The sequence below is a fragment of the Vanacampus margaritifer genome, chromosome 20 (assembly GCF_051991255.1).
Source record: "Vanacampus margaritifer isolate UIUO_Vmar chromosome 20, RoL_Vmar_1.0, whole genome shotgun sequence".
Classification (NCBI taxonomy): domain Eukaryota; kingdom Metazoa; phylum Chordata; class Actinopteri; order Syngnathiformes; family Syngnathidae; genus Vanacampus; species Vanacampus margaritifer.
The window spans coordinates 1,480,366-1,506,627 of NC_135451.1; the positions used below are offsets into that span (position 1 = coordinate 1,480,366).

Consider the following 26,262-nt stretch of genomic DNA (forward strand, 5'->3'; position numbering starts at 1 on the left):
AACACGCAAAGATTACACTTAAAATAGTAATCATACAATTCCTTCATTTTGGTGAACCCGACGAACGACGTTGCGAGCTGTGGCGTTCACGGACGGATGCAATTCCAGGCGCCTAATTAATTACGGTGAGTGGACATTTATCCACGTTTGAGGAATTGTGTCTGTTTCGAGTCGCTGCAGCTGGTATTCGTCTTGAAAAATTACATTGTGATGAGATCTGTGTGAAAAGGTGTTAGTAAAATTTGAAGTCGTTGTGTTGGACACGAAGTCCCTGATTTCGGATTTTACTACGGTGTTCGAACTGTACACGTACGTGGTGACGACAGCATTGTTTACGGAAGTGTCGTTACGTTGGTTGTCACGCTGAAAGGGAAACACAGACAGACGCAGCGGGTTGCGCCGCTGCTAAGAAGTCGAGAGATTCTTGAATAAATTTGATATTAAGAAGTATAAATGGACACAGCGTACGTACGCCGCTGTTATAAATTTGGTACTAAGAGGCACAGGTAGACGCAGCGGACTTACGCCGCTGTTAAGAAACCGTTAGATTCTTGAATAGATTTGTTCAGCAGGTAGACACATGCGCAGATGAGGTACGTAACGTTACGATGATGGTGCACAATTAAGCCGGATTGTTGCAAACGGGCTGAAGCAGGCGTTTTATTAAAAATTACAGGAAACACACGGCAGTCTCGTTCTGAAGGAATTTTAGAGATTGTAAGTCCCTGCATTTCTGAGGCAATTGTTAAGTACTTGTAGAGTTGGAAACAACTTTTCGCTGCGAAGGAGCCAAGAGACTGCTTTGTGATCGTCTTAAAGCAGTATTTATTTTCAGGGATACAGGTTGACGCATAGCTTTTATTATTTATAAATGCTATTGCTAAGAAATCGCGAGATCGCGATATTTATTGTTTTTGGATAATTTTGTTTAGCTGAAAGGAGCGCTCCGCCGTTTGAAAGGGCATATGATATTGAATTTTCCACGGCGAATATAGGATTAATTACTACGGTTCGAGTGCTGTGTGAGAAGTAAGTCCGTGAAGATCCTGGATATATTTATTAAAGTAGCGCAGATTGTTTTATTTTATTTGTTGAGAAAAAAAAAAAAATATAATAATAATATTTTTGGGGGGATTAATGAGAATATTTTTGATCTGTTATATCGTAGTATCATAAGTGAGACGTCACTGACTTTATAAATATTAAAAACGACTAATTAATACATATAATGGAGGACATTTTTGATCAAGACTCCGGCTGGTTTGATTTGCATAAACTTCCGGTCCATATTCTGAACTCTTCGCTGAGCGAACAGATAAAGGCTGCAACGCTCGTGATGATTGAAGCGCTCCCACCACGCCAGAGAACACAGCAGGAGCTGAGGAGCAAACGTGAGACGGAGGTTGCCGATCTCAAGAAGATTGTGGAGGACGAGGCCAAGGCCCACGAGCAGCTGATGGCCGACATGAGACAGAAACACAACCAGGCCTTTGACGAGCTTAATGAACAGCTGGAGCAGGCCAAGCGGAACAAGATGTCTGTGGAGAAATCAAAACAGGCCCTAGAGAGCGAATGGAACGAGGTGCAAATCGAGCTCAAGACCCTGACGCAAGGCAAATCCGATTCAGAGCACCGTCGCAAGAAAGCAGAGTCCCAAGTTCAGGAGCTTCAGGTCAAATTTGGAGACAGCGAACGGCAGAGGCAGGAGATGGCGGACAAGATGGCCAAAATGCAGTCTGAGCTGGACAATGTCAACAGCCTTCTGACTGAAGCCGAGGGCAAAAACATCAAATTCAGCAAAGACCTTTCTTCAGTGGAGTCTCAGCTTCAGGATGCACAGGAACTGCTCCAAGAGGAGACTCGTCAGAAGCTCAACATCTCCACTCGCTTGCGGCAGCAGGAGGATGAGCAGAACAACCTGCGCGAGATGCTGGATGAAGAGGAGGAGGAGCTACTCAACACCGAGATGATCAACGAGCGTCTGAAGAGAACCACACTGCAGATGGAGCAGCTGACCACGGAGCTTGGCGCCGAGCACAGCAGCGTCCAGCGACTGGAGGGCGCTCGTTCCCAGCTGGATCGCCAAAACAAGGAGCTGAAGCTGAAGCTGCAGGAGCTTGAAAGCACCATCAAGTCAAAGTACAAGTACACCATCGCCTCCCTGGAGGCCAAAATCGCTCAAATGGAGGAGCAGCTCGACATTGAGTCAAAGGAGCGTCAACAAGCATCCCGGCTGGTCAGGAGGACTGAGAAGAAGCTGAAGGAGGTCGCTGAAAGAAGATTCATTGGAGTGCCTTTTCCATGGGCAAAGATGGGCACAGTTGATTCGCCTGGAAAAGCTGATCAAGTGTCAATCTGCTGGTGAAAGGGGGAAATCACTCAATGGTGATTTGAATCACATGCCCCTTTTCATCAATTCACAAGGATAGAGTCACACTGGGAATGAAGTCCCGTGACCTTTCCTGCGATCTCTGGCAGTCAGCCAGGTTCAGAAAGAGGCTGACAAACGCCTCTTTTTAAAAAATTGACCAACTGTCGAACACACTTTTCATTCAACAAAGACCTTCATCAAAAGATGGCTTCGAGGGACGGACACATCTGCTATTGCGTCGTGACACTTACTGTAACCACATCACATAGTGTTATGCCTCACATTTATTATGCCCCTTCCACTGAATTTTTTAATGAATCAATGAATTCTGACTGCTAAGCCCCTCTATCTCTCTCTCACCTGCTATTCTTATTTTCTGAACTCCACACATAAACATTGCTTCATTTTGCGACGATCAAGATTCGCGCTGGACTTTCTCTCTAGACTATTGTGGGATTAAATGTCCGGTTTTTGAATTTATAGAAGTTCAATGGTAGGACTGAAGACATTTAATATTTTCAATTTGATGTTTTACTGTTTTTGAATTTACTTATAGGCATATCAATGTGATATAAGCATGAGTGTTTAAAAGAATACAGTGGGATGGTGATTTTGTGAACTTTATTTGATCTTTGTACCCTCAAATGCTGTTGGAGGGGCAATGTGCATGATGTTGCCAGAGTCTCTTGTCACTTAGGGACTGAAGGTCTGGGGTCAGATTTTGATTACTTCTGTTCCCCCAATCAAGAAGGGGAACTGTATAAAGATGTCTGTTTACCATCAACCTTACACCTTTGTTCAATCTAGGAGATGACATGTCTGCCCTTTGTTCAATCAAGAGCCGGGAGGAGGAACCTTTTATCTTTTTGTATAAATGAGTCGATGTTCTGTAAATTGTCACACACTTGGGATCATCACTTGGATTCAGATGTGATGTCCTGACTGTGTCTTTAGAGGCCTCTAAATAAATTCTTGCAAGGAACCTTGTTCATCAGATCTCGGATACAATGATTTTGAACACGCAAAGATTACACTTAAAATAGTAATCATACAATTCCTTCAACATGTAGGCTACACCTAAATATTATCTTCTCTGTCTACCGTGGGTAGCGGTAGCAGTAGCAGTATTATAAAAATGTAAATTATATTAGTACAGACGCTCCCCTACTTACGAACATTCGAGTTGCGAACAACGGTACATACGAACATTTCTGCGCGTGCAGTATGTCGAAAAATGTTTGGAAAGAAATGCTGTAAGTTAGATTTTGTATTGCGCGTAGTGCTTCTTTCCGCCGCTAATACCGACGATTGGCGCTGTGAGAGCTCATTGGAGGCTGAGCAACGTGGCGAGGAGGAGGAGGAAGAAATGCCGGTCCCCATGAAGCAGGAAATTACTTTTGAAGCCGATTCCAGCGACGACGAAGAATCTCTCATGATATAAAATCCTCCTCTTCCTCCTCCTCCATCATCTCCTTAAGCATCGAGTACATCTTCCAAAAGTAAGTTAAACTTCATTTTATTTATCTTATTACGTACATGTACATACTGTGTGTGTGTGTCTCGCTCTCTCTCTCTAACATACGTAGTACAGTACAGTACTGTACGTATTCTCTCCATTTTATTAAGTTTTTTTCAGTACAAACCAATGCAGATTACTTGTACAAGCCTTAAACATACTTATATAAACCTTCAATATACTTATATAGGCTTTAAACATAAATTATAATACAAAATATAGCACTGAAGCAACTTACGAACAAATTCACCTTACGAACGATCGTCCGGAACGTAACTCGTTCGTAAGGTGGGGAGCGTCTGTATATAAATTTTAAAATAGCAATAAAGCACTACACCCAAAAACCAAAAAATATATATATATATTTATGACGTCCGTGCCCGGGGGGTGTAGGGTGATAGTGTGGTTGGTTCACGGTTCGTTGAACTTATCTTTTGAACGGTTCTTTTTAATAAACTGATTCTAATGATTCAGTTCACTTAAAAGAAGTCATGCCCATCACTAGTGGATGGGTCAAATGTGGAAAACAAATTTCACCCCACTTAGTTGGGCGTGACAATCAGTGGTACTTTAATTTTTAACCTCTTTTTCTGTATTCAAACTTCTATTACTCAGTGCCAATAGCACTTAAACCAGCCCTGGGCAAATTACGGCCCGCGGGCCACATCCGGCCCTTTGTACGTCCCTGTCCGGCCCGCGTGAGGCCAATCATAAACACCATAAATTAAACAAAAATTTTTTTAACTTTTATTTTGAATTTTTATTTTGAAAAGTGTTACGTCACTACGTATGCACGTCGTAGACGTAGCACTTTTACTCGCGCCAGGTCAAGATGTCGGAACACCCCAAGAAAAGAAAAGTTGATAACGAATTCCGTATTTTCAACAAGACATGGACTGTCAAATATTTCTTCACAGAAATTAAAGGTAAAGCAGTGTGCTTAGTCTGTGGTAAACAGGTTGCTGTTTTTAAAGAATATAATTTGAATCGCCACTACACGACCAAGCATGAAGATAAATACAGAAATCTGTCTGGTGAAGAGCGTGCAATGGAGTCTGATGCATTGCTTGCAAAACTACAAACCCAACAAGGATTTTTCACTAAACTTCACACTCCCAGAGAATCAGCCGTCAGGACAAGTTATGTCATTTCTCACAAAATCGCCAGAAAAAGTAAGGCGTTTTCCGACGGAGAGTTTATTAAGGAGTGTTTATTGGACTCTGCTGCGCTGATGTGCCCAGAGAAAAAGGGCGCGTTTGAGAACGTGTCACTCTCCCGACGCACTGTAACGAGGCGGATTGAGGACATCGCGGGAAACTTAGAGCTTCAGCTGAAGAACAGAGCGGCCGACTTTGACTTTTTTTCTCTGGCTTTGGATGAGAGCTGCGATGTACGTGACACCGCTCAGCTGCTCATCTTCTTACGTGGGATAACCGCAGACTTTCAAATCACGGAGAAGTTGGCAGCCATGCAGTCAATAAAAGGGACAACCACAGGTAATGACTTGTTCAGAGAGGTAAATGCATGTATGGCCATGTTAGGACTGAAATGGGACAAGCTTACAGGTGTGACAACAAATGGTTGTCCAAATCTGACCGGGAAAAATGTTGGACTTTTAAAGAGAATGCAGGATAAAGTGACAGAAATTAACCCTGATCAGAAATTGACATTTTTGCATTGTATCATACATCAGGAAGTGTTGTGTAAGACAGTGTTAAAAATGAAAAATGTCGTTGATGCTGTCACTAAAATAGTTAACTTCATCAGAGCGAGAGCTTTAAATCACAGACAGTTTGTTGCTTTGTTGGAGGAAAATGAGGCTGAACATGGTGACATAAGCTATCACTGCACTGTTAGGTGGCTCAGCCTTGGCAAGGTTCTGAAAAGTGTCTGGGACTTGAGAGACCAGATTCAAGAGTTCTGTATTCAGAAAGGTCATGACGTCCCAGAACTTTCAGATAACGACTGGTTGGCAGACCTCGGATTCGCTGTGGATGTGACTGCACTAATGAACGAACTAAATGTCAAAATGCAGAGCAAGGGCCTTTTTGTGCATGAGATGTACAGTGCAGTGAAGGCTTTCATGAGAAAACTGCAGCTTCTCTCAAGCCAAGTGAAGGAAAACATTCTGACCCACTTGCCAACACTTAAGGAAGCCAAAAGATCAGGTGATCATCTCCAAAAGTACTCAACCATGTTAGAAGCATTGCATGCAGAGTTTTCAAGGCGATTTCAAGATTTCAAAACTCTTGAGAGTGAAATGCACATGGTTTCTTCTCCCTTCAACTGCAGTGTGGATGATGCACCAAACGAAGTTCAGATGGAACTCATTGATCTGCAGTCTGACACACTTCTGACAGATCACTTCAAGTCAGTCTCACTGCTGGACTTTTACTCCGCCCTCAAAGAGGAGAACTTTCCACACCTGAGGAGGCATGCTCAGAGGATCCTAGTCCTCTTTGGATCTACCTATCATTGTGAACAGACATTCTCAGTTATGAAGTTCAACAAATCCAAACACAGATCCTCTATGACTGATGACCACCTCTCAGCTGTCCTTCGCATAGCCACTTCAGACATTCCGCCAGATTTCAATGCCCTTGTTCAAGCCCAGAACAGACTGGATTATTCTCACTGAAGAGGTAACATGAGGTGGAAAACATTACAAGTTATTGTTTGTGGAGATTAACAAATTAAAAATAAATTGCACTGGTTCAATAATTGTTTTTCTTATTTAACCAATACACCACAATTTCACATAACCTAATATAAATATTTACAGAGTGCTTTATTCTTCTGATTATCAGTACCAGCTATTCAAAATATTTAATTTGAGCATTTTACAATGAAAGAAAGTTGGTGGCCCTCTGACACAATTCAGGTTTCTCATGCGGCCCCCGATAAAAATTAATTGCCCACCCCTGACTTAAACCGATTCTGACTGTATAACTTGTTCACGCAATCCGCAGTATCGATCCATTAAGTGGTATCACAATACTTAATTGATACCATACATTGCGTAGCCAGCCATATATTAATCTGCTAATCCCAGAGGGGGAGCAGCATTGGGCCACCGCAGTTTAGAGGCAACTCAAAAAAACAGATGAACAAGAGTGTAGCCTACTAGCTATTAGCTATTATGTTTGCCTTGGACCAGGAACAACCAAAGACAAACGATGCTTTCCCTCTTCACTCACCGCTACCGGTTAGTTTATTTTCCTCTCTTTTTAGTCTTGTCTGATCTCAGGTGTGAGGGAACCGCCGCCGCCTTGTCTAGGTTTCAAGGTGGCCCCCTCGGCCGCCTTGGGCTGTGGGCTGAGGGAAGATACTGTCCTCCACTGGCAGCCGCGTGGTACCTGATGGCTCCCCGCTTTAATTATATGTTTAAACTCAGCGAGAGAGGTTTCAAGGTGGCCGCCTCAGAAGCCGTGACGCAGGCTGCACGCGTAGGAACGGGTCGGGTCCTCTCCACGATGTGCCACGCGAGCTGGTCCAGCATTCATTCTGCGCTTGGAGGAACGGAACGGAAAGGAGGTCGAAGCAGCCTGCGACAGTCCCAGCCCAACAGCGAGGCACCCTCGATCAATGGGGAAGCGATGCTCAGAACAAGACAGCTGTGTTACAACTTCCAAGTGTCGATGATCAACGTGTCATGCAATTCACATTTGTTTTTCCCCCTGAATTTTTAAAACAGACGGATGAATCAATCAATCAAATCTTTATTTTTATAGCACCTTTCATACTTTAAAAGCAACACAAGGTGCTACACATAAAAAAGAAAGAAAGAACAAACACAACAAAAATCCAAAACACAAACTGATTCCCTCCCACCCCTTGTAATATGTGCTTCCCTGGAATGCCCCACACAAAGAAGGTGCAGTTAAAAAAACATTAATGTATAAAGCATGGCTGCAGATGAAATTGAAAATGCATGCTAATATCACTTTCCTGATTAAAAAACAAACAATGAGTTTGAGTGAAAAATGGACCTAGATGATCACTTTTTAAATGCACTTTCTTTTTTTTTTTTTGGGAGAGCTCAGTATTGATCATTTGACATGTCATCATCATTGTTCTCCCTTTTTTTTTTGTATGTGTGTGTGTGTGTGTGTGTGTGTGTGTGCGTGCGTGCGTGCGTGTAAAAAAAAAAAGAAGAATTCCCATACCGTTCACCTAAACCGAACACTTCAAAATCCAGCCAAAGTCGTGGGGCCGCCAGGAGACCCGAAGAGGGACAAAAGAAAAGAAAGAAAAGCGAAGCCCAGTACCGACCAGACACCACCCATCGGGCCACTAACCAGAGTCCTTCACCAACCACAGAGACATCTAAATTCCAACAAATCAGGGAGACCTCAAGGGCCCAAAGGAGAAACTGAAACTCTCCCGGCCCCCGGAGCGCCGAGACCCGGGCCACGGATGGAACCCCCGGCCTCGGGGAGGGGGAGGGGGAGGGGACGGGGGAAGGAGACGACAGGAAGGGCAGGAGGCAGCGGCAGGGCCGCAGAGAGAGGGGGAGAGGAGGAGGAAGGGCGACGAGGGAGAAGGGACAGGGAGGCGGAGGACGGGCGGGGAGAGGCGAAGAGGGAGAGGAAGCAAGGGGGAGGAAGGGGGAGGGGAGAGGGAACCACGGGGCACCCCGGCGGCCCACAGGCCCCGACCCACGTTGCCGGGCCCAGAGCGACGGACCGCGCCGGGCCGGCGCCGGGCCGGCGCCGCCCCGAACACCAGGGAGAGCCCCGCAACACAGCACCCCCCACGAGACCCAGGGAACGACCAAGACGCAGCCGCCACCCAGCAGCCAACAGAGGGGCAGACCCGCCCACGCCCAGCCAGCACTTTAAATGCACTTTCTAAAGTTAATAACTTTAATATTTAAGTTGCAGCCTCCCCAAAAAATGTAATAAAAAAATACACCGATACACTGGCTGACGCTCTGGCCAACCAACACCACCTCCCCCCCAAAAATTGGGGAATCTCACCTCCAGTCATCTTTGGAAAAATTGACCAGGATGTTTAAGTCATAATTTTCCTGTAGAAGGCGATAAGCAGCACTGACATGATGATTCTCCAGCACAGATCGGTCATTGTACAGCATGGCAGTATCTGACCTGGAAAAATCCAACATTAATTCCAGCATTCAACAGAGGGTTCTTGGGTTATCTAATTGTTGCTACTAAAATTTATTCCATGCATAGCCTTGTAGATACACTATATGAGATAGAAAATATATTTAAGAAATGGATTATTAATAATTAACCTAGAGCTGTGAGCGGCTGTGAAGGGCCCTCGCAAGCCTGGTCCACTTAGGGGTACTTGCACATTGGGGAACTGGCAAATTGGAAATTTTATATTTTGAAAATGGCACAAAAACCTTTACATTTTGTTTTTGCCAGACCTGATGTGTATTTAAATTTTCTTGAGTTTTCACTAGTGCTGTTAAAGTTAAAGCATTAACAAATTAATTAATCACAAAAAAATGATCGCATTAATCATGTATTAACGCAGATTAATTACACTATTAATTTTGCTGACAGTGGATGGCTACGTTAAAAGTAGCCCAGTGATTGTGGTTGAGCGATAAACATAACTACATGCATTAAAGTGAAGCATTTGATAAATGTTTGCGTATGGCATTCAGAATATTTGTTCATGTCAAAATATTGGGTTCCCCCCCACCATTTTTTATTATGCAAGTAACTGATCAGAAAAAGAGGATGAGTGTGTGCAGTGGATACATTTTTTTGAAGACGTCCTTATAACATTAAATGTCAAAAAAATTAACACATAACAGGTGCTCTTTAAATTTGGCAGCAAAAAATGTTGATAAAAAAGCCTTTTTAATTAAGTGATTAATCGTGATTAATTTAAAATTCAAAGTTGTGATTAATCTGCTTAAAATGTTTAATCGTTTGACAGCTCTAATATATATATATATATATATATATATATATATATACATACACACACACACACACACAAACCCAATTCCCAAAAAGTTGTGACACTATACAAATTGTGAATAAAAATTGAATGCAATTATGTGGAAGTGCCAAATTTCAATATTTTGTTCAGAATAGAACGTAGATGACAAAAGTTTAAACTGAGAAAATGTATTATTTTAGGGGGGAAATATGTTGATTGTAAATTTCATGGTGCCAACAAATCTCAAAAAAGTTGGGACAGGTAGCAATAAGAGGCTGGAAAAGTCAATTGCACTTACACAATTACACAAAAAAACAGCTGGAAGACCAGTTACCACTAATGAACTGGCAACTTGATTGGAGTATGAAAAGAGCTTCTCCGAGTGGCAGTGTCTCTCAGAAGCGCAGAAAGATAGTGGAGAGATATCAGAAAGGTGTTTACCAGTGAGAAAAATTGCAAAAAGGTTTAAGTAATCATAATCTACAGTGGATAACATCATCAGGTTCAGAGAATCTGGAACAATCTCTGTGTGTAAGGGTCAAGGCCGAAAATACTGGATGCCCATGATCTTCGGGCCCTTAAACGGCACTGCACCGCAAACAGGAATGCTTACTGTAAGGGGAATCACAGAAAGGGCTCAGCAATACTTCCAGAAAACATTGTGGGTGAACACAATCCACCATGCCAGCCGCCGTTGCCAGATGAAATTCTACAGTACCAAGCCATTTCTTTTTTTTTTCTTTTCTTTTTTTCTTGTTTTCTTTTTTTTACAAAAGCCCAATTGGAGACCTGCGGGCTTTCTCCCATATGGCATAACCCCGACTTTCAACAACCAATCGTTTTATTTAGGTGTGTGGGAGCAGAAAGGAATTACACATCTCCACCATCTTTTCTTACATATGTTTATATCATATATATCCTTGCTCAAAAATACAAAATGAAAAACTGAAATTTTTTACATTATCTGCAAGTTAAAAGTATGATAAATAAACAAATTCCAATACTTCGGGGTACGCTCCAATCGCCTGTTTTAGCTAAAGATATTACAAAGCTTTCTCCAACAACAACAAAAAACCTCTCAAAAATATATAATATAATATATAAGTTACTTTCGTATACTGATAAAATGTATTTACCCATCTCGAAATGGGAGACAGACTTGTCTATAGCTCCGGAATCTGACTTTTGGATTCAAGTTGGTGAAAACGTATTCAAAATGACAAAACACACAAATTTACAACTTTTCCAATATAAAATATTCATAGAACATACATCACTCAATATACAGTATAATGAAGAAAATGGGACTCTCAGACTCCGACATTTGTCTCCAATGTTTAGAAAATACTACAGACACTTATTTTCATGCTTTGTGATTATGCACTCCGGTTATGTAGTTCTGGACTAAAGTCATAGAAAAACTTTCCGCTATCTTGGACCGTAGGATACCTTTATCTCCAAACTTGTGTTTGCTAGGTGACCTAACAACAACTGACTTACCACGTAAACAATTTCAATCTACACTTGTAGCCCTTACTATCGCTAAAAAAAAAATTCTTGTTAACGGGAAAAATAAACAAACTCTGAATATCGACCAATGGTCTAACCTCCTCATAAATCCCATTTAAATGGAAAAAAATATCTGCCTCGAATAAAAAACAAATATCAAAATTTATAGAAACATGGTCTATAGAATCTTTTAATCTAAATCTGGTTACTTAATTCTGCCTGTTGGCGAGAGCCACCACATCGCGATAACTTATATTGCTGTTTCTGTATTTGTAGCTAATGGTTGTGTTTTTATAGTCAGGAACCCAGTTGCTGCCAGCAGGATCGAACAGACTACATCAAATGACATCTTACAGTCATCAACTTCTCAAGATTCATTTCCAATTGGCACTAAGGGTTAATATTCGCATGCCAGTGGCTTAACTTTATAGGTGCTGTCCCCCCTGGCTGAGCGTGGGCGGCTCTGCCCCTCTGTTGGCTGCTGGGTAGCGGCTGTGTCTTGGCCGTTCCCTGGGTCTCTTGGGGGGTGTTGCTTTGTGGTGCTCTCCCTGGTGTCCTGGGCCCTCGCAGCCTGGGACACTGGCGATGCGGTTTGGGGCGGGTGGGCCTCCGGGGTGTCCCGTGGTTCCCTCTACCCTCCCCCTTCCTGCCTCTCCCTCCTCGCCTCTCCCTGCCCGTCCTCCGCCTCCCTGTCCCTTCTCCCTCATCACCCGTCCTCCTCCTCCCCCCTCTCTCTGCTGCCCTGCTGCCGCCCCTTGCCCTACTTGTCGTCTCCTCCCCCTGTCCCGTCCCCCTCCCCTGTCCGCCTTCCTCCCCCTCCCCTGGGCTGGGGGCTCCATCCATGGCCCGGGTTTCGGGGCTCCGGGGGCCGAGCGGGCGGGTGGGGGTGTTGTGCCTGCTCTGCTCCGGTGAGCCTACTGGCACTTCGGGCGGGCCCCAGTATCCGGGAGAAGAGCCCTATCGCCCCACCGGGCTGGTTCCATATGCCCGCCGAGGTCCCGGTGGGTTGGGTGGGAGTGTGGTGGGCGGGTGCGCCTCCTGCCCCCGCCCGGTTGGGAAAGGCCCCGCTGGTCGCTCCTCTTACCGCACTGCACTAGTTTTGCACAATACACTTTGTTAATAGACACATAGGGCACATACCACACACTTTAGGGGGGTGGGGTAAGGTGGACACCGTCTTCGCCCTACGACTCCCCTCCAATTTTAAAGAACCACACAAGTTGGAGCAGACCGCAGTATTAAGCAGTGCTGCGGTCCCCCATCTGTATATCCGCCGCACCGCCACGCCCCTATTTTTTTTTAGGGGGGGTGACTTGGTTGTGGGGGGAGGGCGGTACGGGTGGCTCGGTGGGGGGAAGCTGGGGGCGGACGGTGGTTGTCTGAGGGTTTGGGAGCCTGGGGGAGCGGGGGCTGTGTGGCGGGCCTGCCGTGCCCCGTTCTGCTGCGTTGGGCTTTGGGCGCGGGCCGTGTTGTGGTGCCAGGCTCCTGGGTTTGCTCTCTGGCCGGTGGCCCCTGCGGGGCCCGGGGGTTGTGCTTTGGCGCTGCCGTGGCCTGGGGGGCCCTGGGGGGTTGTGCTTGCTCTGTCCTGGCTCGACGACTCCTCTCTTTTGTGGAGGTTTTCATGTACAGTATGCCAGATCCACCACACCAGCATCTATCGAAATTCAAACACAATCTGCTTCTTCCTCTGGTCGTTGAATCGGTGGAGGCTGATGTCTGTGGATCTCACTCTGCTTCATCTATCCTTCCTTTCTTTCCTCAGTCTTTCCTTTGGTCTCTTGAAGTCTCCCTAATTTCTTGGAAATGAGATGTTTCTGGGGTTGGTGAAAGATTCTGGTTGGTAACCTGGTGGGTAGTAGGTGATGTCTGGTCAGTGCTGGATTTCACTTTTCTTTCTTTTCTTTGATCCTTCTTTGGATCCTCACGACTCTTGCTGGATTCTGAAGTATTCGGTTTAGGTGAACGGTATGGGATTTTTAATAGATTTTAGATGAATTAATGAGTACACACTCACACGCACGCACATATGCACACACACACCCGCACATACACATTCTCACGCACATACTCATGCACATGCAAAAAAAAAAGAGAAAGAGAAAAAAAAGGGAAAAAGAGAGAGAGAGAGAGAGAGAGAGAGAGAGAGAGAGAGAGAGAGAGAGAGCAATGATGATGACATGTCGAATCTGTAACATTACCGAATAAATAATACTGAGCTCTAAAAAAAAAAAAAAAGTAGCCATTTCTAAAGCAGCAGGCGGTTCTCTGGGCCAGCGGTCATTTAAAATGGAGTGTGGCAAAGTGGAAACCTGTTTTGTGGTCAGACGAATCACGATTCGAAGTTCTCTGTGAAAAATTGGGGCACTATATCATATTGACGAAAGAGGACAAGGACAACCCAAGTTGTTATCAGCACTCAGTTTATAAGCCTGAATCTATGATCGTATAGGGCTGCATGAGTTCATTTGACATGGGCAGCTTCCACATCTGGAAAGGCATCGTTAATGCAGAAAGTATATTCAGATTCGAGAACAACATATGCTCCCCTCCAGGCAACATCACTTTCAGAGGAGATCTTGCATTTCTCAACACGATAATGCCAGACCACATGCAGCACTAATTACAACATCATGGCTGTGTTGAAAAAGGATCCGGGTATTGAAATGGCCAGCCTGCAGTCCACTTCTTTCACTTATAGAGCACATTTGGCGCATCATGAAGGGGAAGGTGCAACAAAGAAAGCCCAAGACAGTTGAACAGTTAGAGAGACGCGTGTTAGACAAGAATGGGACAGCATTCCTATTTCCAAACTTAAGAAACTTGTCTCCTCAATCCCCAGACGTTTGCAGACTGTTGTAAGAAGAAGAGGGGGTGCCTCACACTGGTGAAAATGGCCTTGTCCCAACTTTTTTTTAGATTTGTTGACACAATGGAATTTAAAATAACCATAGTTTTCCCTTAAAATGATACATCTTCTCAGTTTAAACTTTTGACCTGTTCCCTATGTTCTATTCTAAATAAAATATAAAAAGTTGGCACTTCCACACAATTGCATTCAGTTTTTATTGAAAATTTGAATTTCGTCCCAACTTTTGGGGAATTGGGTTTGTATATATATATATTTATATATATATATAATTATTATTTTTTTACCACCCCTTACCCTCACTGTCAATTTTTGTTTTCTTTATATTTTGAACTTCATTATTGCCATCTTAGAATTTTATGACACAGGCTGCAGGCCACATTTGTTTGAACTTTGGACATGTCTAGTGTAAAGTAAGTAAAGTGTAAATACGACAAATATTTTTTTCTTGATATTACCATGCAACAATATTGCAGAGAGTTTTAGATAAATTATCGATTTTTTATTATTTTTTTAATCACTACTTGGAACTTACCTGGTCTAAAAATGAACGTTATTGGTAGTCCCTGTATGTTCAACTTTTCTTTTCTTTAGTTTTTTAATTCAGTGTCACCATTTTAGCCCCTGGGTCAAACTTTGGACATATTTGTAAGTAACTTAAGTGTAAAAACCAACATTTTTTATTTTATTTTACCATGCAACAATATTGCAGGTAGTTTTAGAATATTTAGCATGTGTTTTTTAAAATCCCTACTGCAACAATATTGCCGGGAGTTTTAGAGCAATTATCGATTTATTATTATTTTTTAATCACTCTTTGGAACTTACCTGGTCTGAATATGAAAGTTATTGGTAGTCCCTGTGTGTTCATAGTCATGGATGGCAGCTGCAAATATGATGGCAAAGATCTCCAATTCAGTTAGCCAGTGCTGAAACAAATAAAGGGGGGGGAGGGAGAGAGAGAGAGTTACACACTTAGTGCACAGTACAGCAGTAAGATGACGCCACTGGAGAATATAAAACTATTTTCAGGCCTTTCTTTTGAGGAAAAACATAATCGTTTGAAGGATGGGAGACCAACGCCTTAGCTACCGGATCTTCAGCAAAGTAAGGGACAGAGAGTTATTCGTACTTTTCACAAAGAATGATACAAAAGGACTTTGTGGATGTGCTTCAATTAACTGGCTGTTTCACTTTACATGATGTTTGGCATTGCTATTTTTAGGATGTTTTACAGGGAGATATCCACTTTATTACATTCCTTCCGGGCATCTGGGCGGGTTTGAAATTGTACATTTTTCGTTGTGCGGCAAATGGGAGGCGAAATACAGTGCAACGTTTACCATGGCTGGCAGACCGCACACTAGCTGTGATGGTTGGCCCCGAACTTTAACTGAGTGGCAAATGTTGAGCTTCTGCACCGGAGGCGATGGGTACGAACCCAGCTCGAAGTAAAAAAAAAAAAAGAATGAAAAAGGATTCCGGAGCAAAAATATAAGTCTTCAAAAGAGAGTAATGTTTTTTGAGGTTTTTTTTCTACCCATACAGAGGAGGCATTTAAAATAGTTTGAATGTATGGCACCTTGTATCTGAGTATCAAGTATCTCGAGGTCGGGCTGAATGTCCTCTTTTATTGGAAATGAAAATATGGTCACCCTAGGATGCGTTGTACACTCGACTGCCGACACAAATTTATAATTGGTGTGTGCGTCTCAATTTTTTTTGGAGAGAGCTCAGTATTGTTCATTTGGTAATCTTACCAATTTGACATGTCATCATCATTGCTCTCTCTCTCTTTTTTTTCTTTTTTTGTATGTGCATCAGTATGTCCGTGTGTGTATGCATATGTGCGTGCGTGTGAGTGTGTGCTCATTAATTCACCTAAAACCTATTAAAAATCCCATACCGTTCACCTAAACCGAATACTTCAGAATCCCGCTAGAGTCGTGAAGTTGTCAGGAGACCCGAGGAAGGATCAAAGAAAAGAAAAAAAAGTGAAATCTAGCACCGACCAGACATCACCTTCTACCCACCGGGTTACCAACCAGAATCTTTCACCAACCCCAGAAACATCTCAATTCCAACAAATTAGGGAGACCTCAAGAGACCAAAGGAAAGACTGAGGAAACGAAGGAAGGATAGATGAAGCAGAGTGTGATGCACAGACATCAGTCTCCACCGATTCAACGACCAGAGGAAGAAGCAGATTGTGTTTGAATTTCGGTAGATGCTGGTGTGGTGGATTTGGCATGCATGAAAACCTCCACCAAAGAGGGGAGCCGTCGACCCCGGCCAGGACAGAGCAAGCACAAGCCCCCAGGGCCCCCCAGACCACGGCAGCGCCAAAGCAGCGCCAAGGCACAACCCCCGGGCCCTGTGGGGGCCACCGGCCGGAGAACAAACCCAGGTGCCTGGCGCGCCCCCCAACCCAACATGGCCCGCACCCCAAGACCAACACAGCAGAACGGGGCACGGCAGGCCCACCAGGCACCCCACCAGCCCACAGCCCCTGCTCCCCCCACGATACCACCCCCCCCCACCCGCCACCCACCACAACCCAGCCAGTGTATATACAAGTGTGTGTCTGTGTGTTTGGTGCATTAAAATTGGGAGCAGGTGAGATGGAGCAGAGGGGCATGATATCCCCCCGCGCCGATCCACCTGCTTCCCAGACGTGTCGGTGAGTGTATGTGGTGCATTAAAAAAAATAGGGGGTGCGTGGTGGCGCAGCGGGGATACAGATGGGCGACCACAGCACTGCTTAATACTGGGGTCTACCCCAACTGATGAGTATAAGCATTCTAATACAGATAGATAAATGATATACAATAAAGAGTTTGAGATTTGATTGTCTGAGGAACCTCAATGGTACTTGCTCTAAAACAAAGAGATGTCTGCCACAGCTAATATGAAACTGAATTAAGAGAAAGGAATGTGAACATGTATAGGATTGAATTTGCAGTGACGTTCAAATAAAAATTCTGGCTAACTGAAATACAGTTCATAATCTTACATTCAGTTTCAAATGTATTGGGCTTCAGTTCCACACTAATACATTTAATTTACAATTCTATAATTCAGATTCAGTTTCTCAATACAATAGTTCAAATTAAACAATCCAAATACAAAATATGTAAATCAACTACATTTTTATGCAATTATTCACGATTAATCAATTAAAATTTCTATGCAAATGATTCAAATTCAGTTTCTGATGGGACATTTTTCAGCCTGTATGAATACAGCTTTGTTTAGTTGGTTAAGTTCCTTTAACGATTGTCAAAACCAATGACAAAAAAACGGGAAAAAATAAACTGTAGACAACAATAACGGAGGCTTTTGCAAAACCACTGGTGAAAGCATTCCCATCATTATATCGTTAAACAGACTGTGGTTATGCAAATTACCCACACTCTCCTACCTAGTGACAGCCTTAGTTACTTGTTTTGTTCTGTGATATGAGTTTTATATTTTAACAAATACAAAATTATCACACTGTTCTGTATCAAAAATGATTTTTCTATTTAATGCAGGTAAAAGGAGGCACAATGTGCATCATGTAGGCAACCCTAACCCCAGTGACAGGGAAAAGGAGATAGAGCAGCAACACCTCCATTTTCTCAAACTGTGGGCTTCCACTGCTCTGTAGCGTGAATTAGGATCGCTCCAGGAGCAATGTTTTTAGACACGAGAGCTTGCAGTTCTCTCTGTCATCTCTAGGAGCACCACATTTGTTTGGTTCATTTATTGAGTAAACAAACGAGAAATGTCGTATAAATCAGTCTTTGTATGAAAGAGCTACAATGGAATAGTTCTTTGTTTCGGTTTACCCAATTAGAGGTTAACAATTTGATTCAAACACACATAAAATTCACGCTGATGTTCTGTATATGCAAAGATGTAGATTTTTTTTTCTACTAAGCAAATCAAAATTCACACATGGTTCTACGTATACTACAGCAAGCTTGACTAAATACAAATGTACAGAGGTGATTAATAAGGAAACTGAAGTAGGGGAAATAACTATATGAGGTAATGAGTGGGTGGAACGCGATGGTGAGAAATGCGATAGGTCAATTGGTCAAAGCTCATTGTAATCGCCAATTTTGGTATGCACCAATTTTATGCCCACGGCAATCACAAATTTGCACTTACTCTTGCTTGAAGTTTGTTGACATTCTGCTGTTTCCATTTAATTATAACTGTTTTGATTTCCTAAGTAGAGCTGGGTGAGTGTTTAAATGATGTTTGGGGGAGCTTCCTCTATTCCCACATTGATGAGCCATTTGTCTGGGGTGAAGCAAATGTGTTAATAGGATTCCTTTATAAGGTTGGCCAGCTGTCGGGGTGCCAGGTTGTCTGGCCTGCTGTGTTTCCACATCAATCGGCCACCTGTCCGTGTGTATTGAGTACTGTCTATCTTGGGATTTAGGGGCGGCACTGGAGAGGGGCGGGACTTAAGGGCAGCAAAGGAGGAAGAGCCAGGGGAGGGGCTTTTTGGGGGCCGCTATGCTGAAAGTACAAGAACGACTACAAGTGGGGGGAGGACACACACACACACACACACAAGGGGAACCAAAGCGATCTTGTCTGTGTCCAGAAACTTCTGCAAAATAAATCCTTTGAAAGACCTGGTGGAACACCAGCTGGGCGAGTTGGAAGAAAATTAGGCAGGAGCAGATGGATAAAGAAAGTAGTAAATGAACAAAAAGAAAAAGAGCAGCCTTGAGGTTCTCCTTGTTCAGGATGCCATAGCGGGTTCAGATCACATGCGGGCTGACCACGGAGGGGTTCCACCAACGCGTCTACTGCAGCTGCTCCCTCCTCCTCTATTAAGATTTCACACGGCAACGGAGCCGTTTTGTTTAAAATGTTTATTGAAGTTAAATAATTGAATTAATTAATTAATCCATCCGATTTCCACATTTAAAGATGACAGGGGTGTACCGCAAGAGCTGGCCGGCCGGTCTTGCATGGCCACTCAGAGGAGTGCTAGGATGAGAGGGGCGCGCGGCAACCACACGGGGAGAGGCGGGGTTATACTGGACTGGGCGTTTTACTTCTGTGTTAGAAAAATAGCCAGTGAAATACCTAATATTTCATTAAAAATTACATCACCATGGTGTCAAAGGTAAGATTAAATCATTATATGCCTATAGTTAAATGTGGAAGGACTTAAAATACAGAGATACATCCCCTTAAGACCAGACAGGCAGTATAAACTGCAAAAACAGAAATCTTAAGTAAGATATAATTTCTTAAATTTAACCTAAATTTGCTTATTTTGCTCTGACAAATTATTTTTACTTTATTCCTCACAAGGGTTGCGGAGGCGCTGCAGCCAATCCTAGCTTTCGGGCAGTAGGCGTGTGTGTGTGTGGTGCATTAAAATTGGGAGCAGGTGAACCGGAGCAGAGGGAAATGATATCCCCATGCTCCGATCCACCCGCCTCCCAGGCATGTCAGTGAGTGTATGTGGTGCATTAAAAAAATAAATATGGGTGGCGCGGTGAGTGAGGTCTTGTCAGTTTCAGATTTGTAGTGTGGCTACACGTTCAGTCCACGACACAGAGCAAATGTATCGGGTAATCTGACAGACAAATATTTAAAATGGCTAGAGTAGAGACAAAGCAAATTAATAAAATCATCAGAAAATGCTGCTGCCCTTTCAGTATTATTGGAACCTGATTGTGTGAAGGTGCATACAGTACAGACAAATACTGTTCACTAAATCACACACAATATAATAAACAATTTGAGGATGACCAATGGACTCTTGTATGGTTATTCGGCTTATCCCAATACTTACCACCATGCCAGTTTTGAGGACTATATAGTGGATAGTTTGTGTTACATCAGCGGCATGTATCAGGTTGTGGTAGGGGTTGTTGTTTTTGCTGTAACCCACCTCCAGTGACTCAGCAAATGATATTAGAGCTGAAAGAGGAACCTACAGAACAAAACAAAAACAAGTAAAATGAATGTATGATATTGCTGCTTTATTCACAATTTACTTTTAAGTAACATTTTTTATCTTATCTTATGATCTCTGTACATTAGGAGACTGAGAAGATTTAGAAAAGACTCTTGGAAGATGACCATCTCACACTAGCTCACATCTAAAGACAAATTATAGAATAGAGGGGCGTTTAAATGAAATGAGTGTCCGTCATTCGACAATCGTCAACAGTCAGGACACCCTGCCGTCATTATCAATCCGTCAATGTTTCAAACCAAATGGCATTGTAATCGTCAATCTGTCATTTGTCATTCCCTCAGTGAAATGGGCGTCCGTCAATGTTTCCAATCATTCAAAGTAGGCATCCATCATTGGCGGACTGACAGACCTTCTGTCAATGTTGACAGAATGACCACTTTTTTCCCCCAAACTTGACCTTAACATCATGCTTGCATGGAACTCCATACTTTAGGCCATAGGTGTCAAACTCCGGTCCTGGAGGGCCACAGTCCTGCAAGTTTTGGATGTTTCCGTTCTCCAACACAGCTGATATATGACCAGCTCATGAGCAAGCTCTGCATAAGCCTAATAACGATCCTGCTGATTGGAATCAGCTTGTGTTGGAAGAGAGAAACCTCCAAAACATGCAGGACTGCGGCCCTCGAGGACCGGAGTTTGACACCTATGCTCTAGGCATTATTGACACCTAGTTGTAGAAACAGTGCAGCGCATATATCGAACAGGGCTCACTACTTAGTGTTGTATATGGCTGAGAAGTCATTGTTTGTGACCAATTACTGTCATGGTATCATGAAATAAAATGGCAAACATTAAAAATACAAGCAGGAAAATATCTAAGTAAAATGCAGTGTTTATAATTATGTAGTAAGAGTCATTGTGCTTTTTAGACACGGTTGCAATTGTTTTGTCAATTGGCGGCCGTGGCTCATGGTCTATTAAAGATGGTCGTTCAGTAACTAGAAGGTCGACTGTTTGATCCCCGCTGTCCTCAAGTCATGTGTCGTTCACACACATTGCCTCCAGTGCTAGTCACACTGGTGTATGGAAGGTGCAAATGTTAGATAAATATATATTAATTATCCCATATTTGGTCTTTTATTAATTGCAAGACATTTTTTCAACATTGTGACCTCTGTTTGAACTGTGCAAGTTGGAGTAAAGGAAAACAAAACAAAACAAAACTTTATTTTACACAAAAAAATTGAGAATATTGAAATTAAGGTTATAATAACACTTTTGCGCAACAAGGGTGTAAAGTGGTTATTATGTGGCATTAACCCGTGGGCAGTATTTTACTTTGAAATGGCTTGGTCAGAACCATCAAAAAGCTCAAAACTAGGGATGGCTCGATACCACATTTTCCTATCCAATAACTATCCCGATACTGCAGCCTTGAGGATCGGCCAATATCCTAAACCGATCTGATTCTTTTTGTCATGCTAAAAAAAAAAAATAAAATACATGGATGTAATTTTTTTGATACTGACATCTAAAACCCCCCCACAACTATTCTGGTTCCCTAAAGAAAAAAAGAAAACACACGGGCTATGTGTAATTGCTGCGGCTTCATTAAAACTTAAAGCTCACATTTGATATATCAACACTGTAAAACAGAGCAGACCCAGCACCATTCAAATGTTTTAAATTAAATAATGTGCAATCTAGTGTTAGATTGAATAAAGTTGTTAAACTAACCATAATTGCACTTTCCAAACGTTTAGAGATTAACTCCCTTACCTGTTTGTATTTCAGTTGGATTAGTCTATCAGGTGTGCCGGTTTGGTAGTTGATAGCGCGGCTCCAAATGCTGTATAAAACCTTGAAACCCCACATTTTCCACCACAAAGTGGTTGGTAATCCAGCAGAATGACTTTGTTTGTTATCGTTTTGGCCCTGGTGTTCTCCGGAGTGAGTTTTGTAGTCGTCTGTAGTGTTTCCAGCATCAAAGTTTCGAAGGTTCGCGGATTTTGTTTGCAAATTCTCCATACTCCTTTTCGCGATGCTTCTTCAGATGCTTTATCAAGTTCGTTGTGTTAAAATGTTCAGTTTTGCTACCGCCCCTCGACACACAAATTTTGCAAGCATAGCAATCAGCTGCTTTGCTTCTCAGTGACATGGACTATGGAATGGATCTGATTGCTTATAATGAAAAACTATTCGATCCCGATCCAGCTATTTTGGCCTGGATTGGACTCAACACCGATCCAGTGGATCGGATTGAGCCATCCCTACTCAAAACGGGTCACAATAGGGGTAAAACGACAAACACAAAGAAAGTCTGTGCTCAACAGAGAAGCAGAAAGGAGGTGATCTTCCTTTGATTGAACTCACCGTCCACTCCCATAGCTTCTGCTATGACGTTCCATGCAGAATCATTTTTTATGTTGTCCTTATAAAAAGGATGTGATGTGTCATATAGAATTTTGTGGCTTTTCACCTCAATTATAAATCCGTCCTGTTGTTCGCTGGTGTTTAAACAGTGAATAAGCGTTAAGCATTATGACATGTTGCTGACATGATTGCGAAATAGGATCTGGTGAGTGTTTAATTCTTAAACGTAACCAGAATTTTTTATTTTTAAACTGTGTCGGTCTTCCTGTCCCGCTCGATGTGTTCTGTGCTACTTTGCCATTTGACAGATGCCGACAGATGCGTCATCCGGCAAAAAGAGAAAATAGTTCTATTTGTCTGGCGGGCTCTGGCACAACGGAGCTGGTCCGCAGTCAATCCGCAGTGCATACTCAGTCTGTGTATTTGAACAAGCTGATAGAGAATGGAAACGAATCGGCGCCGCCACCGGAGCGGAGCAGATCCGCAACACACACGCATGTACTGTAGAGTAGTCCTGGGGTAGATGAGCAATGCAACTTGTACACAAAGGCTGCGTTCAGACTGCTCGGATTCCTCCTTGAATCAGATTTTTAGGGCTGACTATCCAGACTGTTTTAGCAAGTTTCCAAATCCGATCTGGCCCTGTTCAGACTGAGCCACAGTATTGACCCATCTGACATTTAAAAAAAAGAAGAAGAACATTTTTAAACGTTTTTTGTCCCTTGAGACAAGAATGAGTGATAAATAAATGATATACAATACATGTATTTAACTTTTTGTTGGAAAAATTGTATAATAAGTTATCACATAATAAGCACTTTACTATTTGCTGCAATTGAAATGCTACACACACACCAGTTGCATGTTTTTTTTTATCATTGTGAGTTTAGTACTGCCTTTTGTTCCACCTTCTAAACTTGTAAATAAATGTGCAGAGCAAGGAGGTGGAGGCAGGAAGTTCTTTGGTGCTAAGAGCATCCACTCCCTCCTTTCTGCAGAAAGACAAACTTGGGTGTGGTCCTTGATTCCTGTCTCACGGAGTTGCATCATTTGAGAAAGATTTAAATGTAACCCTGACACTTTTGTTCCAAGACAAAGACACTACCCATAAACAATTTACTTTTTAGCAAGTTTAGCTTCAAACAATAATTTCATTAACCTGTTGTCCTGCTTGACAGATGATGGATGGTGATAGATGACTTACACAGGAAGACAGTTAACCTGTCTTCCAAGTTTGGTAATGTAATCGTCTGCATATCGATGGTTATTCTTCTTCTTTTCCTTTGGGTTTTTCCCTTCAGGGGTCGCAAATCAGCAAATCAGTTGCATCCATCTTTCCCAGTCCTCTGCATCCTCTGCGCTCACACCAACTACCTTCATGTCTTTTTTAACTACATCCATAAACCTCCTCTTTGGTCTTCCTCTAGACCTCCTGCCTAGCATTTGGAAACTCAGCATCCTTCTGCCAATATAATCACTATCTCTCCTCTGGACATATCCAAACTATCTCAGTCTGGCCTCTCTAACTTCATCTCCAAAGTCTCTAACATGTGCTGTCCCTCTGATGTACTAATTCCTGATCCTATCCATCCTGGTCACTCCCAAAGAGAACCTCAGCATCTTCATCTCTGCACCTCGAGCACTGCCTCCTGTCTTTTCCTCAGTGGCACTGTCTCCAGACCAAACAACATCGCTGGTCTAACCACAGTTTTATAAACCTTTCCTTTTATTTTAGTTGAAACTCTTCTATCACACATCACACCTGACACTTTTCTCCACCTGTTCCAGTTGTCTGCCTGCACACGCTTCTTCACTTCTTTTCCACACTCTCCATTGCTCTGGACTGTTGACCTTAAATACGTAAACTCCTCCACCTTCTTGGTGTCTTCTTCCTGTAACCTCACTCTTTCAGTTAGGCCCCTGCCATTCACACACAGATGCACCATCTTGCTACGGCTTACCTTCTTTCCCCTCCTTTCCAGGGCAAACCTCCATGCCCTTAGCTTCTCCTCCACCTGTTCTCTGCTCTAACTACGGATCATAATGTCATCAGCAAATATCATAGTCCATGGACATTCCTGTCTAACTTCGTCTGGCTACCTGTCCATTACCATAGCGAACAAGAAGGGGCTCAGAGCTGATCCCTGATGTAGTCCCAACCTCCCCCTTGAACTCCTCCATCACACCTACAGCATACCTTACCACTGTCTTACAGTCCTCATACATGTCCTGCACCACTTGAACATACTTCTCTGCCACTCCAGACTCACTCATACAAAACCACAGTTCCTCTTTGGGCAACCTGTCATAAGCTTTCTCCAGATCTACAAAGACACAATGCAGCTCCTTTTGACCTTCCCTGTACTTCTCTATCAACATCCTCAAAGCAAATACTGCAAATACTGTGGTACTCTTTTTCTGGCATGAAACCATACTGCTACGCACAAATGTTCACCTCTGCCCTCAGTCTTGCTTCAAATACTCTTTCCCATAGCTTTATTGTGTGGCTAATCAGCTTTATTCCTCTGGAGTTGCCACAACTCCCATCTCCCTTGTTCTTAAAAATGGACACCAGCACACTTCTCCTCCATTCCTCAGGCACCTTCTCACTATCTAAGATCCTGTTGAACAACCCAGTCAAAAAATATATTGCTACCTCTCCTAGACACTTCCATACCTTCACAGGCATATCATCAGGACCGAGTGCCTTTCCACTCTTCATCCTCTTCAATGCCCTTCTCACTTTGTCCTTACTTATCGTTGCTACTTCCTGGTGCACAACAGTCACCTCTTCTACTCTTCGTTCTCTCTCATTTTCCTCTCTCTCACTTCTAGGAATGCTCTGCATCATTTCATCAAGGTCCAACCAAAAGTTCTCCTTCTCCTCCAGCTCCTACCTGTGGCGCATACCCACTAACAACATTAATCATCACACCTTTGATTCCTAGCTTCAAGCTCATCACTCTATCTGACACTCTTTTCACCTCCAGGACGTTCCTAACAAACTCCTACCTCACGATAACTCCTACTCCATTTCTCTTCCTATCTACATCATGATAGAACAACTTGAACTCTGCTCCTAAACTTCTAGCTTTGCTCCCGTTACACCTGGTCTCCTGAACACACAACATGTCCACTTTCCTCCTCTGCATCATGTCAACCAGATCTCTGCCTTTTCCTGTCATAGTTACAACATTCAATGTCCCTACTCTCAGTCCTAGACTCTTGGTGTTGCTCTTCTCTTTCTTCCTACAAACGCACCTCTCTCCTCTCCTTCTTTGACCAACAGTAGTCCAGTTTCCACGGGCACCCTGTTGGTCAAAAGCAGATCGGTCGTTGTTAACCCGGGCCTTGACCGATCCGGTATGGAAGTCATACATTTAACTGTTGACGATTCCATGTTTGAGTTGGCCAAAGTTTTACGTCGGATGCCCTTCTAGCCACAACCCTCTGTATTTATCCGGGCTTGAGACTGGCACAAGAAGACATTGGCATGTGCCTCCTTGCAGCTACATTCTGCATATCGAGGATTATGGGCCAAAATACATAATAACAAACAATAACAGCAAATGTCGTTTTTTTTTTTTATCGGGGTTGCCTAAGACTTGCATAAAACAGCTAACTATCTGGCTGGCTCCCCGCAGTGGGCATGAAGTGGGCCGGTTTTTCAATGACTTCTGGATCACATTTCCCAGTCTGCCCCTCTCCTCTCACCAGGTAGCAAGCAGCTTCGCAGCAAGATAAATTGTTTAGCCATGATGATGAAT

At 43.1% G+C, this 26,262-nt stretch overlaps 2 protein-coding genes and 1 pseudogene across 3 annotated transcripts in view; 2 read left to right on the top strand and 1 right to left on the bottom strand.

Moving 5' to 3' along the window:
• LOC144040099 (dual specificity calcium/calmodulin-dependent 3',5'-cyclic nucleotide phosphodiesterase 1C-like) overlaps positions 1–26,262 on the bottom strand; it is a 141,405-nt gene that overhangs the window by 59,809 nt on the left and 55,334 nt on the right. For both annotated transcript variants that reach the window (XM_077553919.1, XM_077553920.1), the window contains 3 exons: positions 19,994–20,134; positions 15,013–15,113; positions 8,867–8,995 (listed from right to left, as the gene is read on the bottom strand). In XM_077553919.1, coding sequence (XP_077410045.1) covers positions 8,867–8,995; positions 15,013–15,113; positions 19,994–20,134 — 371 coding nt within the window. The remainder of the gene's footprint in view (positions 1–8,866; positions 8,996–15,012; positions 15,114–19,993; positions 20,135–26,262) is intronic.
• On the top strand, positions 376–3,335 carry LOC144040713 (uncharacterized). The gene has a single exon (XM_077555124.1). The coding sequence runs from the start codon at positions 1,229–1,231 to the stop codon at positions 2,363–2,365; it is 1,137 nt and encodes a 378-aa protein (XP_077411250.1). The 5' UTR covers positions 376–1,228; the 3' UTR covers positions 2,366–3,335.
• Positions 5,119–6,525, top strand: LOC144040621 (general transcription factor II-I repeat domain-containing protein 2A pseudogene; annotated as a pseudogene).

What these genes read in the sequence shown, in the direction of transcription:
- LOC144040713 (XM_077555124.1), top strand. Translation starts at nt 1,229, where the DNA reads ATGGAGGACATTTTTGATCAAGACTCCGGCTGGTTTGATTTGCATAAA.